This window comes from Anguilla anguilla, chromosome 9 (genome assembly GCF_013347855.1).
Source record: "Anguilla anguilla isolate fAngAng1 chromosome 9, fAngAng1.pri, whole genome shotgun sequence".
NCBI lineage: Eukaryota > Metazoa > Chordata > Actinopteri > Anguilliformes > Anguillidae > Anguilla > Anguilla anguilla.
In genome coordinates, this window is record NC_049209.1 from 20,827,545 (window position 1) to 20,847,592 (window position 20,048).

Consider the following 20,048-nt stretch of genomic DNA (forward strand, 5'->3'; position numbering starts at 1 on the left):
AATGCAGACATACCCCATAGAGTATAAAACATTACAGGGTCCCCCCCCCCCCCCCAAAAGCACCTCCTCTCCCACTGCCTTCTCTACTCATCCTCCCTCCCTCCCTCTCTTTGCCTTGCCCAGCCCTTCAGCAACCACACCTCCTCTCTTCCTCCTTTCCTGTATCTAAAGGGGCTGTTTTTCCTGGTACCGTTTCTCTGTTTCTCTTTTCTCGCGGATTCCCGTTTTTTTTTTTCCTCCTGGTTCGTGCCCTTCCGTGTCCCCGCCCTGCCCCGCCCCCGCCCCGCCCTGCCCCGCCCCCGCTCAGACGTAGCACAGGTACAGGTAGGTCTTCTCTATCCTCCAGTCGGGCGGGATGTCCTCGGGCTTGTGGCCCTTCATGTGCTTCTGCATGGCCGACAGGCTGGGGCAGTACTCCAGGCAGATGGTGCACTGGTAGGGCGAGGCCCCGTTGTGGGTGCGCAGGTGCTTGATCATGGCCGAGTAGTCCCGCGACCGCTGGTGGCACAGCTTGCACTCGAAGGGCTTCTCTCCTGCGCGACACACAGCCACACGCTCATCAAACCTGCCCTCAAACCGCTCTCAAAAACTACGAAAAAAGTCTATTAGGCAGGACTTTCCTCATCCTGAATGTGATTTGGCCGTGCGTATTTTTACAATAATCGCCACCTTAGCGAAGGCCGCATAGATAACAGGTTTTGGAATGAACTGTTTGAAAATCATTAGAAGGGGACATATTAAGGGCAGACTGTGTGTCAGTCCCCTGCCATGCCACTCTGTACTGTGATCACATCTCTGTCTGTACCCCTCTCCACTTCCCCCGCCTGAACAAAGAGGAAAAACACATCGGGAGGGCAGACTGTACACTCTCCTTTTAAAATGAACACATAAGAGCTATTCCTGTGATATAAAAATACAAAAGAAATGTTTTATAGCAATTTATCAATGTTAAAAATGTGATTTGGAAATCCCAAGCAGCTTGGCGTAATGTAAGCCTAATCAAGCTTCTCTGAACATTTGTACTGTTACATGAGCAGAAGCTCTCACTAATGTAAAAAAGCACAGCTTTCATCTAATTACCAAGCCAGAAACGGACCGCCTGGCACCTTAAAATGAGACTTCTGGAAACCAAGACACTAAACTGCTGACCTTTTCAAAAGGACAGGAAAATAACAGGAGTATCCGGGTTCACTGTGCACAGCCGGCCCCCCGGCCAAAAGAAAAACAGACCATGAGGGGGGGACGCTCGCCGCTCGTCGGGGTGCGTCTCGCTGCATTAACGCGCCGCAAACTGATCTGAGACCGAGCCGGGCTTCCGTCTCCAGGGTGACGGCGGCGGAAAGCGGGCCCCGACTGAGCGTGTGCGGGGCAGCTCCTGAGACCCGGTGCGCGCGCTCACCTCACTGTAAACGGGAGGCGGGGGGCTCCGTAGGGGGGGGGGGGGGGCCCTGAATGAATTGCACATGCGGCCCAAACATCGATCGGGCATCGACAGCGGCCTGCCGATGCCGATGAGTCACCCGCCCCGGGTTCCCTTCCGCGGGCGGCGCCCTTTGACCGCGGGCTATTCAGCGCTCTCGTTATCTGAGCTGGCGCTCGGCTCGCCGGAAAAGCCCCCCTCCCCTCCCCCCGCCATCCTGACAATGAGGAGCCAATCATCCGACGGCTTTCCTCGATAGCGCAACTTAACAGCTGTCTTGCTGAATGGGGGAGGGACCGGGGGGGGCGAGGGGGGGGGGATCCACCCTCGCTACACTTCACCCTGAATGGCCTGGACAGTGCAGTTCACCGCCCCTCCCACCCCCACATCCCCCTTCTCCTTACTCATCTAGCCCCCCTTCTCTGCCTCATGACAAAATGTCATGCTCTGCCATTGGTGTAATCCCAGTGTAATATTCTACCCAGTGTATCACTGTGCTCTCAAGCATAATACTGTCCTCTTCCTCCTGTACCATTGCATTTTTCATTGCAGTATTTCACTCCACTCAAACTTACTCCAGCACTTTGCCAGTGCAATATTGTACTCTTGCCAGTGTATCGTCAGTGCTATACTGAACTCTACCGAGTGTAACGTCAGTGTTATACTGAACTCTAGCGAGTGTAACGTCAGTGTTATACTGAACTCTGTCGAGCGTAATGTCAGTGTAATATTGTACTCTTGCCAGTGTAACGTCAGTGTTATACTGAACTCTACCGAGTGTAACGTCAGTGTCATACTGAACTCTGTCAAGCGTAATGTCAGTGTTATATTGTACTCTTGCCAGTGTAACGTCAGTGTTATACTGAACTCTGTCGAGTGTAACGTCAGTGCTATACTGAACTCTACCAAGTGTAACGTCAGTGTTATACTGAACTCTACCAAGTGTAACGTCAGTGTCATACTGAACTCTTCCCAGTGTAACGTCAGTGTTATACTGAACTCTACCGAGTGTAACGTCAGTGCTATACTGAACTCTACTGAGTGTAATGTCAGTGCTATGCTGTACCCTGCCTGGTGTCGGGGGGAAGCTGCACTGACCTGTGTGCACGCGGTAGTGCGTCTCCAGCTGGTGCTTGAGGCTGAACTTCTTGCCGCAGCCGTTGCACTCGTAGGGCTTCTCCCCCGTGTGGATGCGCTTGTGGCCCTTCAGCGTGCTCTCGTCACGGAAGCAGCTCCCGCAGAACTCGCACTCGAACGGGTGGTCACCTGCGAGCACATGACCCGGTCGTGACATCACTGAATGACAGAACACCAAAAACCCTGACATGGGTCTGAAAAAAGTGAATGACATTAGGTATAATATGGAAGGGTTGTGATGGCAGACTACACCGAATGACGGCATCTCCAACATTGTTCAGTGACTTGTCAAATGTGTATAGGCTATATGGATATGATATTTAATGCCACACCCTAAACTGCCATCAGCTAGTGACAATTTCCAGAATAACTGCATATCACTTCAGTGTTGTATGAAATAGTTTTATCATATGGAGTATGTACACACAATAAGACATTCTTATTTGTCTGGTCGCTGTAAGTTTGGTAAAAAATAATTTAGCTGTTATGTGAAAAACTCCTTCCGTGATTTTTCCCCCAAAAAAAGCGTTCCTTCTTTACGTCTTGTTTACAATTGCACATTGTCACACAAACATCAAAGACGTAACAAGCATAGGTACAATTGCACAATAATGTATAATCTAATGAGAAAAGCGTGGAAACACGTTTGTGACAAGTGCTTTCTTTTCAAAGACGATGTGCAGGGGAAGCAGCTGGTAACCTCCACAGGTCTTTCATACCCCAGGTAACAGCCCTTCCAAACAGCCCGCAGCCCTGCTTAATCGCTCAGAAAAGAAAACCGTCCAGATAGTTCGCACGATCGTAAAAACAAGCAAGTAAACAGAGAGCGAGAGAGAGGGCGAGAGAGAAAGAGAGAGAGGAAGGAGGAGAGAGGGAGAGATAGATAAATACTCTAACCTAAAAATGCCAGAAATGCCTCTCCTCTCTTTTCTCTGCGAGGCGACAAAAAACGGGCGATTTACGGTGTTGTGCAGCGATCGCGCCCGACAGCCGATACGGATAGCTTTCACGCCGCTCTGCCAACCCCCACAGCAACAGCGCGGCTAACAGATAACTGACAAGGGGGCAACAATACGTCTTTAGACCATAATTATGCATCGGTTTCTTTCTCTCTCGGAGGTCAAGAGCACTGTACCCTCAGACAGGGCACACCTCTAATGGATATTCAGATGTCAATAATCAGCGATAGGATGATACGTTGAGGCTCTCTCTCTCTCTCTCTCTCTCTCTCTCCTGCCTGGCACTAATTGCTTTCCTGTGTGTGAGTAGCAGACGGCCGTATATCATTTACTCCCTGTACGGACGCGGGACGCTGCCAGGCGTGAAACGTTTCTCGATATTTAATGCATTTCGCTCCGCCGCCGAAGGTTTAAGTCATCAGCGATGACCTACGCGTTTCATTATCTGGCTGTCCAAAGCGCCGTCCGTGCCGGGGAATAAATTGCGTTTCTCGTTATGTACTGTCATGCTCAAGCTCCCCCGCTCGCCGCGTAAAAAAAAGGAGACAGTGTCAATTTCCTCAGGCGCGCGCTCGGGAGCGCCTAAATGCTATTCACGTCTGCGCGCGCGAGCGAGCGTCTGTCTGCGTTCCAGCCGTGACCACCATTACACCTGCACTGGCGGAAAGGACAGAAAGGAAAGTGAGGAAAACGAGAGGGGGGGGGGGAACCAGAGTAGACGTGTGTGTGTGTGTGTGTGGTTCGGGCGGGCGAATCAATGAAAGTGACAGTCCATATTTGTCTGCATGAAGTTATCAGGGGCTCCTGCTGTAAGACACTGTGCTCCCTCTACCATTTCAACCACCGCGGGGATCACAATCCATCACCGAGCGGGCCCGGCCGCCCGCACGCGGCGGGAATAACAATCCCGCCACGTTCACCTGACTTCAATTAGGGCTAGTCAAGCGCTATAATAACGAGCTCTTTTAAATCGCCAAAAAAACAAACAAGCACATTTATGTCGGAGCGTAAGGAGTATGATATGTCGGCGAGAATTCGCACATAAATTCTGGTCGGCGGTGTTTGTCATGTCAGACAATTTCTATCGCTTAGCCGACCGTGAGATTTGACATTCTGACATTCTCTGTAGTTTACAGCATCACGGAAGGTGAGAATTTATTAGAGCACCGTAAAAAAAAAAAAAAATGTCATATTAACATTAACTGCGCACAACACCTTCCCTTTCTTTATTCAAATGCAAAGTTTGACTTTTACAAATGTAAAGAGTACCCTGTAATTAAATTTCACACTGATATGCAAAGGAGAGGGGAAGCATAATCTTACTGGGAATACATTATACCCTAATGCAATAAAGATACAGTATCATAAATCAGAGCAGTGACACCATTCAGACAGCGAGCACCTCTCCCGCTCCCCCTCTCTCTCCTAAGAGGAAAAACAGCCTCAGCTGGGTGGTGTTAATGGTGGCAGGGCGCAGCGAGCTCGAAACGCGCGGAGATGCAGTGACATTTTGCGTGGGGGGCTGTAAGAGCGTCAGGGGACTTCCACCTGCGTCGCCTCTCCCCCCCCCACCCCACCACCATGCCCAGGGCCGGCAGGCAGGGCGTGCCCGCTGCACCGGCCCCCGGCTCGGCCACGTGCCCGTCGGCGGGTGGGGTTGAGGGACGCCTCCAGCACGCGGGGCTGGGGGGGGGGGGGGCGGGGGTTCATTATGCGATAAGCAGCGCAAATCAGGGATCCATCAATGCCAGGGCCCAGGGCTGGCCTGCGCTATCAAACACAGCTGCGAACACAAAACAGCCCTCGCAGACGGAAAATGGGCTCCGAGTGAAACGCAGGCGGGGGACAACAGCGGAATATTAAGGAGGCCGGGCCGCCTCTGCGGAGCGGGGAGCGGGGGGAGCGGGGAGGGGAGGGGAGGGGAGGGGAGCGGCTGGCTGGCTGCGCTGATTATCAGCCCATAATGTATGCCAGCGCTCTCTTCCCTGCTCCTCTGTCCGTGTGCGTGCCTGCGTGTGTGTGTTTGTGCTGTTGTGTCCATGTGTGTGTGCGTTTCTGCTGGTGCGTGTGCTTGTGTGTGTGCTCGTGTCAATGTGCTTCTGTGTGTGTGCGTGTACGTGTGTGTGTGTGCTTGTGTGTGTACATGTGCATGTGTGTGTGCGCGTACGTGTGTGTGTTCTTGTGCGTACGTACTGTATGTGTGAGTGTGTGTACGTGTGTACATGCACATACGCAAGTGAGCAAGTGTGTGTGAGCAAGCCTGCATGTGTGTGTGTGTTATTGTGCCAGACAGTGCTGCAGAAGATGAATCACTGCTCTCTCTTATTTTGTTTTGTCTAAACAGGCACGTTGCGTCTGTGCACAGGGCTCAGGCAGTTTTGTCTGATACCAGCGCTGGCACATATCAGTAAAACGACTTTCCAGAGCAAAGAGAGGGAGCCTCATTCGTAAACACGCCGGCATTAGGCGTCTTCTCCTCACAAAGCCACCCCCCCACCCCCCCATTTTATAAAAGGAGATATCTATCAAGTCTCCACATAAATCTAGGGATTTAAAATATATGGAGTCCATGCCATTTAAATGGGTCATATTCAGACACTGAAGAAATGGTACTGCGGAGCGATTGTGGCTAAGAGCTGCGCCACATAAGCGAGCAGAGAGATCAGATTATGGGCGAGTAATATTATCTGCTGGCCCAGTTCGGCGCTGTCATTTTGCCTGGGAGAAGGGAGCGTTTTTGTTCTTAATCTCCCTTCAGCAGAAACAAGCGGAGACCTCCGCCGCCACCCCAGAGCACAGCGCGGACGGCGCGAACGCGTTCCGGTATCAGAGATCCGTTTACGGTGGGACGAGAAATCGGGGGGCTGGCGTGGCACGGATCAGGGGAGAGCAAACGCCGATCTGTCCTGAGACTGGTAAATAAACCTTTAAAAAATAAATAAATAAAAAAACAGTGAAAGTGGTGTTAAACGGAAAAAAGGGAAAAAATAATAAAACGGCGCCGATTGACTGTGACGCAAACTGAGCTTATTTTCGGATAGTCGCCGTTTTTTAAAATCCCTTGACAAAAGCCCCCCCCCCCCCCCCCCCCCCCCCACTTGCTCGGCTCATTGCGATGTGACGCACGCCTGCCGTAGGGCCGGGGTTCGAAGGAGCGCGACGCCCCGCCTGACCCGTCAGCGCCCGCCGGCGTTTGCGCGGGCGTCCTCTCTGATGTCCCGCTCGCAGGCGTGACGAGGCGCGAGGCTCGCCCCGTCCCCGCTGCACCTCCCCGCCACACGCGCGGTAATGGCGGCTGCCTGGGCTGCAGAGAGACCGCTCGTCACGTCTCCCCCTCCCCCTCCCCTTTCAAATATTTATTTTGGAGTCTGGATCTCAACCGGCTCTGCGGGCCTGACAGTTATTTAAGGTCACAGACGATGAATATGAGAGCGGGAACAAGTGCCGCACAAAACGGGAGGGGCCCCGCATTTTGCGCCATCTAGAGGTGAAATCGAGGTACTACAAGTTATACTGGGGGAACCAAACACTCGATGGGGAGGGGGGGGTACAGCTATTTCAGCACTGCACAGAACAAAAAGAGCAAATGTCTATTCGCAAAAGGCGATTCGCACTTTCCTCATTTTTGTTTTAAACTTAAATTGCATCTGAGAACAAAAATGACGAGGGAATCTCCTCCTGGCTCGCCCGCTTCCCGTACCTGCCGCTTGCTTCCCGTAAACAAATTAGCGAACGCGTTTCATCTCAGTAACATTGCGGGAGCGCCTCAGGCCGCCTGCCAGAGCTGTCAAGGTGGAATTCACAGCGTAAGCAGTTAGCAGATAATTATCAACCATTTTGTCTTCTTTTTTAAAAAAAGCATCTTTTAATGCCGCTTTCAGTCGCGACGCCTGGGGTCTGCCTGCCTCCGCAGCGAACGCGGCGATGCTTCAGCTACCTGAGGAATCAGAGGAATCACTACAGGATACTCGCTGCAGGAGTATCCTATCAATGAAAACTCTCCTTCCCTAGGTGTCCTATTATGCACCCTGACGGTGTTCAGCATTTCCATGCGCATCCCAGCTGTGTTCTTTCCTGGACAACAACTTGTCCCTCATCTGTACAATACACGTAGTAAATGTGACTAAGATGACTTCTGCAATGCTACTACGCTAACTCTGCCCACATCTCGCACATTTGTCCAATGAGACGGCTGTGTGGTCATCTCCTGCTCCTGGCCTCAGTGATTGGGTTAAACATTCTCCCAACAAGATATCAGATGCCAACACCTTCCATTAGCGCGCCCCTACCACCAAAGCTCCAGGACAGCAGTGATTAATGCGTGATGTAGTCCCTATATTTCAGCCCTTCTATCAGTCAGGCTATTCTGCGCCCCCTGCTGGAGGGGGAGCTCCCTGCACTCGGCACAGGTGCACAGCGACCCGGCGCGTTTCCAGGGCGCGCCTGCCGGTTTCCTGTGGACGCGCGGACCATTGAGAGGCTGAGCGGGCAGCGAGAGGAGCCACGCGGTCTGGCGCGATGCCAGGGGGGAGAGAGAGAGAGAGTGCGCTGGGATTATTTCCTCAGGAAAACAGCGGGGCCTGACCCCGTCCCCTAACGGTTTCCAACCCTGGACCTCTGCCAAAGCCAGAAAGGCCCGATTGTGTCCCACCATCCAGACCGCAAATTCCCCCCCCCCCTCAAAGTATCAATGAGAGAGATGAGGAGGGATCACTGCAACTAATTGCTGACTTGACCCCTCCCCTATCTTTGAATTCCAGCCAATGTGTATCCAAAATAAAAGCCAGAAGACAATGTTTTCCAGAACCAGCAGATTTAATGGGGGGTGGGTAGCTTTGTAAAAGCTTAAAATATTGGGATCTCAGACAGTATTTTTTTCAAGTCAATCCAGTTCTGATTCATTTTGCTTTTTTCTGAAGGTGTACACTCCAACGGTTTAGTTAGTCTCAGCTTTGCGCTGGGTAGTAAACAAAAGGTTTTTTGGGACCTGAGGTTGCTGAAAAGGGGCTGGGTCTGTACTCACCTGTGTGGGAGCTGAGGTGGGAGAGGGCGGGGCCTGTTGAAAAGGGGTGGAGTCTGTACTCACCCGTGTGGGAGCGGAGGTGGCGCTTGAGGGCGGTGTGGCTGGGGAAGGTGCGGTTGCACTCGCTGCAGATGTAGCTGCGCACGCCGGCGTGGACCTCCATGTGCTGCTGCAGGGCCGTCTGCGTCTGGAAGCGCTTACCACACAGCAGGCAGAAGATAGCCATGTCTGAACCTGAGAGAGAGAACATGTACCGTATGAATACTCACATACACACATACACACTCACACACTCACACACTCACAGACATGTCTGAACCTGAGAGAGAGAACATGCACAGCATGAATACACACATACGTACACACACACTCACACACACACTCACAGCCATGTCTGAACCTGAGAGAGAGAACATGTACCGTATGAATACTCACATACATACATACATACACTCACACACTCACAGACATGTCTGAACCTGAGAGAGAGAACATGCACAGCATGAATACACACATACGTACACACACACTCACACACACACTCACAGCCATGTCTGAACCTGTGAGAGAGAACATGTACAGCATGAATACACACATACGTACACACACACTCACACACACACTCACAGCCATGTCTGAACCTGTGAGAGAGAACATGTACAGCATGAATACACACATACATACATACACACTCACACACACACTCACAGCCATGTCTGAACCTGAGAGAGAGAACATGCACAGCATGAATACACACATACACACATACACACACACACTCACACACACACTCACAGCCATGTCTGAACCTGAGAGAGAGAACACGTACAGTATGAATACATACACACACACACACACACACACACTGAACCTATGAGAGCACGTACAGTACGATTACACATGTAACACACACACATATACGCTCGCACTAATTTCCGAATCAGAGAGTAACCAACATTAATATACAAGCAGATGGTCACATCTGAACTGGTGAGAGAGAGCACACAATACAACCTGAGTGGCAACTGCCTTTTCAACATTTGGAGGGAAGGTTATACATGCTTCTGAAATCACTCAGTGTCAGCGGACACAGCACAAGTGTTTTGTCTGCACTGCAAAATGGCACATTCCACTTCACTCACAGCTCCAACGCGAGCGTTGACGTGGGAGCCTCCAACAGGAGACTGCTTCAATGGTCCTTCAAAAAAGGCCTCAATGAGAAAATAAATTCCAAAGGAGCAATTCATCATCAAAAAAGAAATTACACTTATGACAGGCCTGGAATAAAAATAGATTTTGTTCAATTTGACTACCTTACACATCATAAAACACAAATGTGTTAAGTATCATGTTCTCCTGACACTATACACAACACAAAGTCCTCTCCTATAACTAATGTGGATAGTACACATCAAGTGAGCAAAACTAATCAGTTAGATCTCTGTCCACAAGAGGGCAGCACCAATACAACACCAATTACGGTGGTTACTCGGAGTGCACAGGACAGGCAAACAGGCCTTTTATAACAGAGTCTGGGAAACAAGATTCATCTCCCCAACACATAATAATTTAATTACAATCAAGCACAGCTCTCGGTGATCCTTCTTTATATTAAATAGTCCGCCCCCCTCTGGCTGGGAACTGAGCTATGCCAGCCGTTTTCTTTGGTTCCATTTTCACACCACGAACACACCAGCTCACGCACGCACGCGCACACGCACACGCACGCATGCATGCAAATTCGCACTTTTTCAATTACCCAGCTCCTGAAAACTCAGGGGGGGAAAGCGAGTGTTTAGAGCTCAGCTTCTATTTCATCGGTCAATAGCGCATCTTTCCAGCAAAGCTGCCGCTAATTTAAAAATCCATGAGAACCCAGGGCCACATGCTCATAAACGCGAGCGGGGGAGAGAGGGAGCGAGAGAGAGAGGCAAAGAGCCAGCTATCCCTCCCAAATCAATCAGGACCAGCCTCTGCACAGAGCAAAGAAAACAAAACAACTAAAAAAAGCAGGAATACAGGAACAGTGGGTCCTCTGCTTTAATGTAACACCGTGTATCAGGAAGTCCAGTTCAGCACAGTACACAAGCTAGCAACAGTCAAACATTTCCAGAGTTCTGCGTGCGCATGTAGCTTTCAATGAGCACTTCTTTTTCTTTTCCCCCCACTTCACCAATGAAAGACAGCCATTGATTGGGAAGGGGCGTTTGACAGGGCTGGGGGGGGAGGCATTGAAGCGGGCTTGAGTGACAGGCGTGTGTCTTTAATGCATGGGTGACGGTTTCAAAGTAACGGTTACGCGATGGCTTCTCACAAAGAAGGAAGAAAGAAGAACCGAGAGAAAGGCAGAGGAGAGAAAGGAGATAAAAAGGAAATGGGAGACTGACTGGACATACTGTACTCTGGTAGGAAAAACAGAAGCCCACTTGAATTGTAATTCATTTGTAAATAGTAAGGTACGATTGGACATCTGCACATGCTAGAATATTACTGAGGATAAAAACATTGACACGTTGCGGTTCTTCAAATGACCTAAACCTCCTTAGGTCCCCCCCACAAATGTTCCACTAATGTCCTTTCTGCATTTTGAGAACCAACTGCCTCAATAGAACACAGGTAATATGCACAGCAGCAAAAAAAAAAAAAAAAAAACCCTTCACTGAAGGACTAGCTTCAGCTTGACTGCATGGCCGAACCTGAATCCCCAGAGCAATGCAATACAGTAAGCAGGAAATGGGATGATGGCCTCCTAATGCGTCAATTGCTGTCACAAATGATTAAAGAGAGGCCCTGGGGGAAATGTTCAGTTGGACACCCGCAGTGATGCACGGAGCATCCAGCTCAACACCTTTCCCGGGTTTCCTACTCATGAGGCAGCAGCCTTGGGCACGGCCGCTGAGCCAGGGGTGGCCGGTATAACCTCACGTAAGCAGGGCCTCGTGGCCGGCGGCACGTGCCGGGGACGCGGCCGGGTGCGTCTCCCCCCGCCCAGATGAGGCAGCCCTGCCCTTTCACCTCCGCTACCTTGGCGCTTCCTGTAATTCCGCGGTAATACAATAATTCAGATTCGTTCCTGTTTTCCGCGCGCGGGATTACGCAGGCGCCCGAGGAGCGCAGATATCCTCAGGAGAATCGGCGCCCGCGTCCACAAAGACCTCCGGCGGACCTGAGATCTTCTACGCGGCGTCATGACAACGAGCAGTGTTTTATCCCTTATTTTCCCCTCACAATTTTGGAGTGGTTAAGCAGTCATGAGCTTGTTTCATCGCTGCAAAGCCCCCCGTCTGTTTGTGAGGGACATGCATTTACACCCTCCCTCCCTGTGGCTGACTGCGCCCTAACACAGCCAGGATTACGCACTACGCCGTGACACGCATCGCCGCGCTGAAACCCAGGGCCTTAGCCGAATGAGCCACCTGGCCGCTCAGCTTTTATGATTTTAGACGTCTTGACTTTTTAGAGACTCGTTTTCCAGAAAAGGCCAGCAGCAGGCGCGGCCCCTCAGCCAAGCGGCTTCTTTCCTGCACGCGGAGCAGAAACGGTGCCAAAAAAACCTTTTCAATTTTGTCCGTACCCGAGCTACGAACGGAACGATCCGGAACAGTACGTCTGACGGCACGCATCAAGAAAAGGCACAAGAACGGTGTAGCCACATACAACCGTTAAACTTCAGAAAGTACGACTGTTTGCTAATAACGGCACCGTAGAGCAAATTGTCCCCCCCCCCCCCCTCCCCGACGACAGCTTAACGCGCGGAAAGCACCTGCTGTACCTCGCGGCGGTGCTGACGAAAGCGTCTGTTCGGCTGTACCGAGCTGTTACAAAACGAGGCTCGTCTTCTCTCAAAAAACAGCCGTCTATTCTTGCTTGTTGTTTCAATCTCACAACCCCCCCCCCCCCCCCCCCATTCTCTTTTTTACGCTCGCAGTAGTCGGAGCGCAACTTTCTTTGTTGGTTTGGGGCGGGGCCGCACCGGCGCCGGGGTCCTCTGAAGTGCTTTCCCTCTCCGCGGCCCACCGGCCGAGCCGCGCGGTCGCTGACCCGGACGCCCGCGCGGCTCAGGCAGCTGGCGGGGGCGACATCACGGGCGCCCGACCGATCGATGCGGCGCGACCGGGGCGGGGGGGCACCCCAACCCTTCCAAACCCTCGCCCCCTGAACGCTGCTACGGCCGCCTAACGGGGACAGCGTGACGGGGTCAACGAACACGCCGCCAACGTCCAGCGTGACTAAAACAGGGCGCAAACAAATGGCGGTACGTTCACTCATTCATGTCAAACCAGAAAGTGAAGAAGCCATGTATAAATAATAATAGGGCCACTGCCAGTAAGTGGGTACATCACAGGTTAGCTGAACCCCATTCTAATGACCCCGGTGCCAGAAGAAGAGCAGTTGCGTGCAGCCAACTGGAGTTCAGGTCTGGCGCAGAGCGTGTTGGAATGTCTCAGAACGGGGTGTCCTAACACCCCTGGTTAACACCAGGATGTGCACTCTACAGCTTCGCGCCTTCAGATCGCAGCCAGAGGAATTAGGAGCAGGAGAACACAGCATCAAGCGAACTGCGGCTGAATGACTTCCTGGAAATGCCGGAGCATAGCGAGACTTTTAAGAATGAAAGGGGTGGGAGAAGCGGAGGGAAGAAATAAAGCAGCTGACCTGGGAAGCCATTATGTTATAAAATGGAGTCAGGCAGGGTGACACAAGAACACCGCCACCCGCTCCTGTGTTTCGGCATAATTTACCTCTCTCCCACCCCCCACCCCCCCAATCTATTTATAATGCTGGCGGCCACTACTGAGGGAGGAGGGGGGCCCTCCCATCCACTTTCCCTTCTAAAACATTAACTTAATGGAGCTGAAGAGGTGGTCAGCGGTATTTAACCATGCTGAATAGGGCCTGCTAATGGAGAGGGATGCTTCCAGATAGGAGGTGTCACCACACGTAGGGCCTGTTCTGGGGGGGGGGGGGGGGGGGGGGGGGGGGCTCGCCTTTCCGTCCGGCGCCCTGGCGGGGTTGGCGGGCGATGCCGCCGGGCGCGAGCCTCCGGAAAAAAAACCCTCGCAAAAACACGGCCCCCGTGGCGCGTCGGTGGCATCCGCGACCGCGAACCGAAAATCTCGCCGCCGCGGCGCGGGACTGAAGTGGAGCCGGCGAAATATTATTAGAACAGAACCCATCAATTTCAGCAAATAGCCATTCATCACTCTCATTCCACCGTGTGATTTCATGTGAGCGACCAGATATGAACTCTGCAGTACAACAGGGGGGGGGGGGGGAGGAAAGCCACCGCGCAGCCAGAAGGTCGGGTTACGCGGCTGTGGAAACGTACGTTAGTACACCGCTGTTTCATCCTGCTAAGAACCGGCCATGCGCTTTTCGCAATGCTAACACTTTCCATTGAACCCTAAAAGGGGAGGGATTAAGTAGGAGGGGGATCTCCAGCCTGATCATGTGACTCACTTCGGGCGATGCAGCAGCTGCGGTCTGCCTGCCGGCTGCATCAAGTCTGCAGAGCTCGAACGCATGCGCAGCGCAGCCGGCTACGCATGTCTCAGAGGACGCGCGCCCTCGGGAGTGGGGCTCGCGGATCGATGGAGCGTGTTCGTGCGACGGGACGGCCCTGCCGCCCCAACTAAGCTTTCTGAATTTGGGGAACGAGAGAAACGGGGGGAGTGAAAAGCGGTTCAAATCCGAAACACCGCTAACGTTGGCCTTGGGCTACTCTGGATGCCGACACCGAGCACCGTGAGATGTGAACGGTCAGACAAGAGCTGCACTGCGCTAAACGCAGAGGGGATTCCAGCTTTCAGCAGCAGATGCATGATAAATGACGGGCTCACACAGTATGTTTATCAATACTGTCCTCCTGGTGGGAAAACCCTTCAGTTTTCTCTCTCGCTGTCTCTGTCTCTCACACACAGAACGGAAAACCAGGGCCTTCACCTGTAGGTCCTTTAAATTTTACAACTGATAAAACTCTCCAGCACTTTTGAAACACCGCAATGTGTGCGTGAACGAGTAACGGATATCTGTGAGCATGTGCATGCGGTATGTATATATGGCGTGTGTGTGGGTACGCGTGAGTGTGTGTGAGCGCATGCGTGTGTGTGTGTGTGTGTGTATGTGTATGTGTGTGCGTGCGTGTGTGCGCGCGTGTGCGTGAGAGTATGTGTGAGCGTATGCGTGTGTGTGCGTGCGTGCGTGCGTACGTGCATGTGTGTATTCCTCGCTGTGTGTGCGAGTGAGTGCATAAGGTCGCGTTCGTGCGGATCTTTCCATCTCGTTTAACGCGCGCAAAGACAAAAGGAAGCGAGCCCCGATACGGTGCGGAGCGGCGGCCCCTGGCGCCGAGCCCGCCGCTCCCGCCGCTGTGCGCCGTCCGACCCGCGTCCGCGCGAGCTGTAATTATAACAACCGCACCGTCGCTAAGAATAACAGCCGCGATATCATCGCGGCCGACACGATGACAGCCGTAATGAAAATACATATTACTGCACCGGCTGTAGCGACAATAGAGGCGGCTGGCTTCATGACCTGTGGCTCCTTCGCGTTGGGGGGAAAAAAAAGAGGAAAAATTATATAATTGACGGCATCCAGCAGAGCTCTCATAGTGTCGGCGCTGACTGCTTCTGAAAAACTCAGCAATAAAGAGCATGATTGACAATAATGCTTAAAGGTAGCAGCCTCTGTATTATGTGCTCAGGTCAGCAGGTTGAAGGTGCGTGTTCTGAACAGTTTGATGACAAAAAGCATGTTTACCAAGTGCCTGCTATTGGGTATAATAATAACATACTGTAACATACAGTACAGCGGCAAGGTAATCATTTACGATATGAAAAAACACTTTCTGAAAAACGTCCGCCAACAGACCCCACTACTGCTACAAGGTCTTTCTCTTTCAACGTCAGATCAGCAGGAAAGTGTTCATCATTCCCGGGCAGGATGAGAAATATCCATCAGACTGCTGTCGATAGCCTGAGTCAGGACTGCCTCTCTGACATGCAAAGCTAAGCAAGCAAAGGGTTAATGAGGCAGGAGAACTCACTGAGATGAAAACAGGCAGTAAAATCAGACACGATTAAAGACCACTACCATGCACATCCCCGTTTGCAAGATTTTAAAAAAAAAAGTTACATTTTTTTATCCACTGGATGGCTGCCAACCATGTATGTATGTGTGTGAGCATACGTGTGTATGTGTATACACGTGTATGCATGTGTGTGCGTGTGTGTGTGTGACATCCGTCACATATGTGGGAGAGGCAACATACTTGCAGATGCCCTCTCACGGTCGTAAGTTGTGTTCTGTTGTACAGTTCTTGGATTTTATTCCTGTAATTGCTGTGGTTGCCTCGATGGGCATTTGTCTTAAGGGGGGTGATGATATGTCCTTGACAGGCTTGTCTTGCTCCATCTGCTGAGTTTCAGGTTTGCCTATGTGGGTGTGGCCAATCACCTGTGATGGGTGCTCAGAAACACCTGGTGGGAGCTCTATAAGAGCCTGACCTGCACCACTCTGGTCTCTCTCAACACTGAAAGAGCAGGGTCTTGCTAACCACCACTTGTTCCCTTTTTTCTTTATTCTTTGGATTGTGATACATCCAAATGAATAAACCCATTTTGAATCAATCCCATGGTGTGTTTGACTCCCTTATGTTATGGTCCTTTTGAGTCACGGTTATAACAGTATGTGTGTGTGTGCGCGTGTGTATGTGTAAGACATAAGATACAAGATGGAGACTGTGTGAGAGGTGCTGTGCTGAGCTCTGTAGCTCTGCTGTTTGAGAGACTGCGGCTGACCACAGGAGGGGGTGAGAGGTCGGGGGGGTAGGGGGGTGGAGGGGGGGGTCTCAGGGGGGATGGGGTTTGTGAGGGGGGGCAGGGCCTTGGCAACCCTGCTGAGCCGGAGGACAATGGGTGCAAGCAGGGGCTCAGAGAGGTGAAACAATGCAGTCCTCTCTGGTGCCAAAACTGGACGGGCTTCTTCATACCCCCCTCTGGCTGAATGGCTTGGAAACCTACAGTGCTACAAGTACGAGTGCATGTAGAAAAAATTAACACACACATACGCACACATGGACGCGCACACACAGACGCACATGCACATGCACATGCAGACGCACATGCACACAAGCACGCGCACACACACACGCACACACACACACACAAAATAAAAATCTAATTAACAGACAAAACATTCACGAAACATAAGCAACATTGTAGTTCACGCAAATTTGGTAGATGCACTTACGTTCTCTTTCATCGCGAGTCACTCTAGATAAGAATCTGGTAAATGAATGTCATTTGATATAACACACACGCGCATGCACGCATGCACGCACGCGCAAACACACTCATCTGTGCTTTTCCCCAAAACAACTGTATTCAACAAAAATTTTTGAACAGATGCCCCTAGTAAAAATTCACAAGCACTTATCCAGGAGGCCTTCCTGAAACAAGCCGTCGGTGAAAGCGTCTGAATGACACAACGCCGATGTTTTCAGAAAGGTTCCCCAGGGCTGCACCCTCCCGCTTCTCTGCTGAGGCTTCAGGGACGTTTGGGAGTGGAAAGGTGCCAAAGCCGCGCGGCTCATTCACTCCCACAGAAGAAGCTAAAAGGAAGCGTCTCTCTCGTATTGTAACCTCACGAAAAAAAAAATCTTTTTGAAGTCGGCGGAAAATGCTAACTGTGACATGAGAGTGGGGGTTGTGCAGGAGGAAGGCAAGACTAAGGGTGGGAGGGGTGCAGCTGGGAGGGGGGGGGGCTTTGTACCTGACACGAGGGCTGAGGGGAGACGGGCAAAGGCTTACTGCACAGCGCTCTACACTTCCTCTTTACAGCAGCCCTACTGCACGCTGCTCTACACTTCCTCTTTACAGCAGCCCTACTGCACTCTGCTCTACACTTCCTCTTTACAGCAGCCCTACTGCACGCTGCTTTACACTTCCTCTTTACAGCAGCCATACTGAAGCTGCTCTACACTTCCTCTTTACAGCAGCCCTACTGCACGCTGCTCTACACTTCCTCTTTACAGCAGCCCTACTGCATGCAGCTCTACACTTCCTCTTTACAGCAGCCCTACTGCACGCTGCTCTACACTTCCTCTTTACAGCAGCCCTACTGCACGCTGCTCTACACTTCCTCTTTACAGCAGCCCTACTGCACGCTGCTCTACACTTCCTCTTTACAGCAGCCCTACTGCACGCTGCTCTACACTTCCTCTTTACAGCAGCCCTACTGCACGCTGCTCTACACTTACTCTTTACAGCAGACCTACTGCACGCTGCTCTACACTTCCTCTTTACAGCAGCCCTACTGCACGCTGCTCTACACTTCCTCTTTACAGCAGCCCTACTGCATGCAGCTCTACACTTCCTCTTTACAGCAGCCCTACTGCACGCTGCTCTACACTTCCTCTTTACAGCAGCCCTACTGCACGCTTCTCTACACTTCCTCTTTACAGCAGCCCTACTGCACGCTGCTCTACACTTCCTCTTTACAGCAGCCCTACTGCACGCTGCTCTACACTTCCTCTTTACAGCAGGCCTACTGCACGCTGCTCTACACTTCCTCTTTACAGCAGCCCTACTGCACGCTGCTTTACACTTCCTCTTTACAGCAGCCATACTGAAGCTGCTCTACACTTCCTCTTTACAGCAGCCCTACTGCATGCTGCTCTACACTTCCTCTTTACAGCAGCCCTACTGCACGCTGCTCTACACTTCCTCTTTACAGCAGCCCTACTGCACGCAGCTCTACACTTCCTCTTTACAGCAGCCCTACTGCACGCTGCTCTACACTTCCTCTTTACAGCAGCCCTACTGCACGCTGCTCTACACTTCCTCTTTACAGCAGCCCTACTGCACGCTGCTCTACACTTCCTCTTTACAGCAGCCCTACTGCACGCTGCTTTACACTTCCTCTTTACAGCAGCCATACTGAAGCTGCTCTACACTTCCTCTTTACAGCAGCCCTACTGCACGCTGCTCTACACTTCCTCTTTACAGCAGCCCTACTGCACGCAGCTCTACACTTCCTCTTTACAGCAGCCCTACTGCACGCTGCTCTACACTTCCTCTTTACAGCAGCCCTACTGCACGCTGCTCTACACTTCCTCTTTACAGTAGCCCTACTGCACGCTGCTCTACACTTCCTCTTTACAGCAGCCCTACTGCACGCTGCTCTACACTTCCTCTTTACAGCAGCCCTACTGCAAGCTGCTCTACACTTCCTCTTTACAGCAGCCCTACTGCACGCTGCTTTACACTTCCTCTTTACAGCAGCCATACTGAAGCTGCTCTACACTTCCTCTTTACAGCAGCCCTACTGCACGCTTCTCTACACTTCCTCTTTACAGCAGCCCTACTGCACGCTGCTCTACACTTCCTCTTTACAGCAGCCCTACTGCACGCAGCTCTACACTTCCTCTTTACAGCAGCCCTACTGCACGCTGCTCTACACTTCCTCTTTACAGAAGCCCTACTGCACGCTGCTCTACACTTCCTCTTTACAGCAGCCATACTGAAGCTGCTCTACACTTCCTCTTTACAGCAGCCATACTGAAGCTGCTCTACACTTCCTCTTTACAGCAGCCCTACTGCACGATACTCTACACTTCCTCCTTACAGCAGGGGGCATGAGCGAACACCGGGGCTCAGCTTTGCGATTGGGTGTGGTGTTAGCCTCACGCGGCTAGCAGGGGAGTGGTCAAAGCCCGGCGCTGGGCCTGTCGTTACACTTAAGGAGCACTCGCGTGCTAACCTTCGCTCTCGGCCCGTCTGATGGCCAGGACTGTGAGGCCGTGGTTCGGTCTCGTCTCAGTGCACGTGCCGGGCACCTCCCGGCTGATAGGTCTCTGTCCTATGGGTTCTGCCCCAGAATACTGAACACGGGGGTGCAGAGCCTGGTGCCTGCCGTTTGTTCAGTCAAAACTGAGCACTGGCTCTGGGCTAAAAAGCCGAGATCGAAGTTTAAAAAACAGCCCTGATGCATTGTTTATCGATCTAACTAAGAGAAGGAAAGAGACACACTCGGGGAGAGAAAGAGAGAGAGAGAGCAGTAGGATAGAAGGGATAGAAACAGGGAGAGAGGGGGAAGGAGAGGGACAGATAGAAACGTAGAGAGGGGAAAGGGAGGAAAAAAGTAAATAAGAGGAAGAAAGGAAGAAGGGGACCGATTACAAATGAATATTCGAGAAAACTGAGGAAAGGAAAATAACTGCCCATTTTCACAGCCAAAAAAAACTATTCACAACTTTAAGGGCTGGGTTTAAAAAGCTCCACCCTTTAATATTAAAGAATCCCATCTCTGCTACCCCACACATCATATCATCAATATAAACCAATATAAACACACTACAGTACATATAACAGACTTGACTTATTCTGAAAATAAAAGATAATAAAAAGAGTATACTCTGCTTTCTCCTTGCCTTCAAAACAAGGACACAGGCTGATTACCATAATTCTCTTTTCTCTCGTCTGACTGTGGTTGCAAAGATGTGTCGTCT

General features: G+C 51.5%; 1 protein-coding gene across 2 annotated transcripts in view; it reads right to left on the minus strand.

Annotated features, from left to right (window-relative positions):
- Positions 1–294: 294 nt before the first annotated feature.
- Positions 295–20,048, minus strand: part of zbtb16a (zinc finger and BTB domain containing 16a) — a 125,714-nt gene continuing 105,960 nt past the window's right edge. For both annotated transcript variants that reach the window (XM_035435136.1, XM_035435137.1), the window contains exons 5-7: positions 8,603–8,773; positions 2,519–2,686; positions 295–533 (exon numbers count right to left, since the gene is read on the minus strand). In XM_035435136.1, coding sequence (XP_035291027.1) covers positions 304–533; positions 2,519–2,686; positions 8,603–8,773 — 569 coding nt within the window. In that variant the 3' untranslated portion in view covers positions 295–303. The remainder of the gene's footprint in view (positions 534–2,518; positions 2,687–8,602; positions 8,774–20,048) is intronic.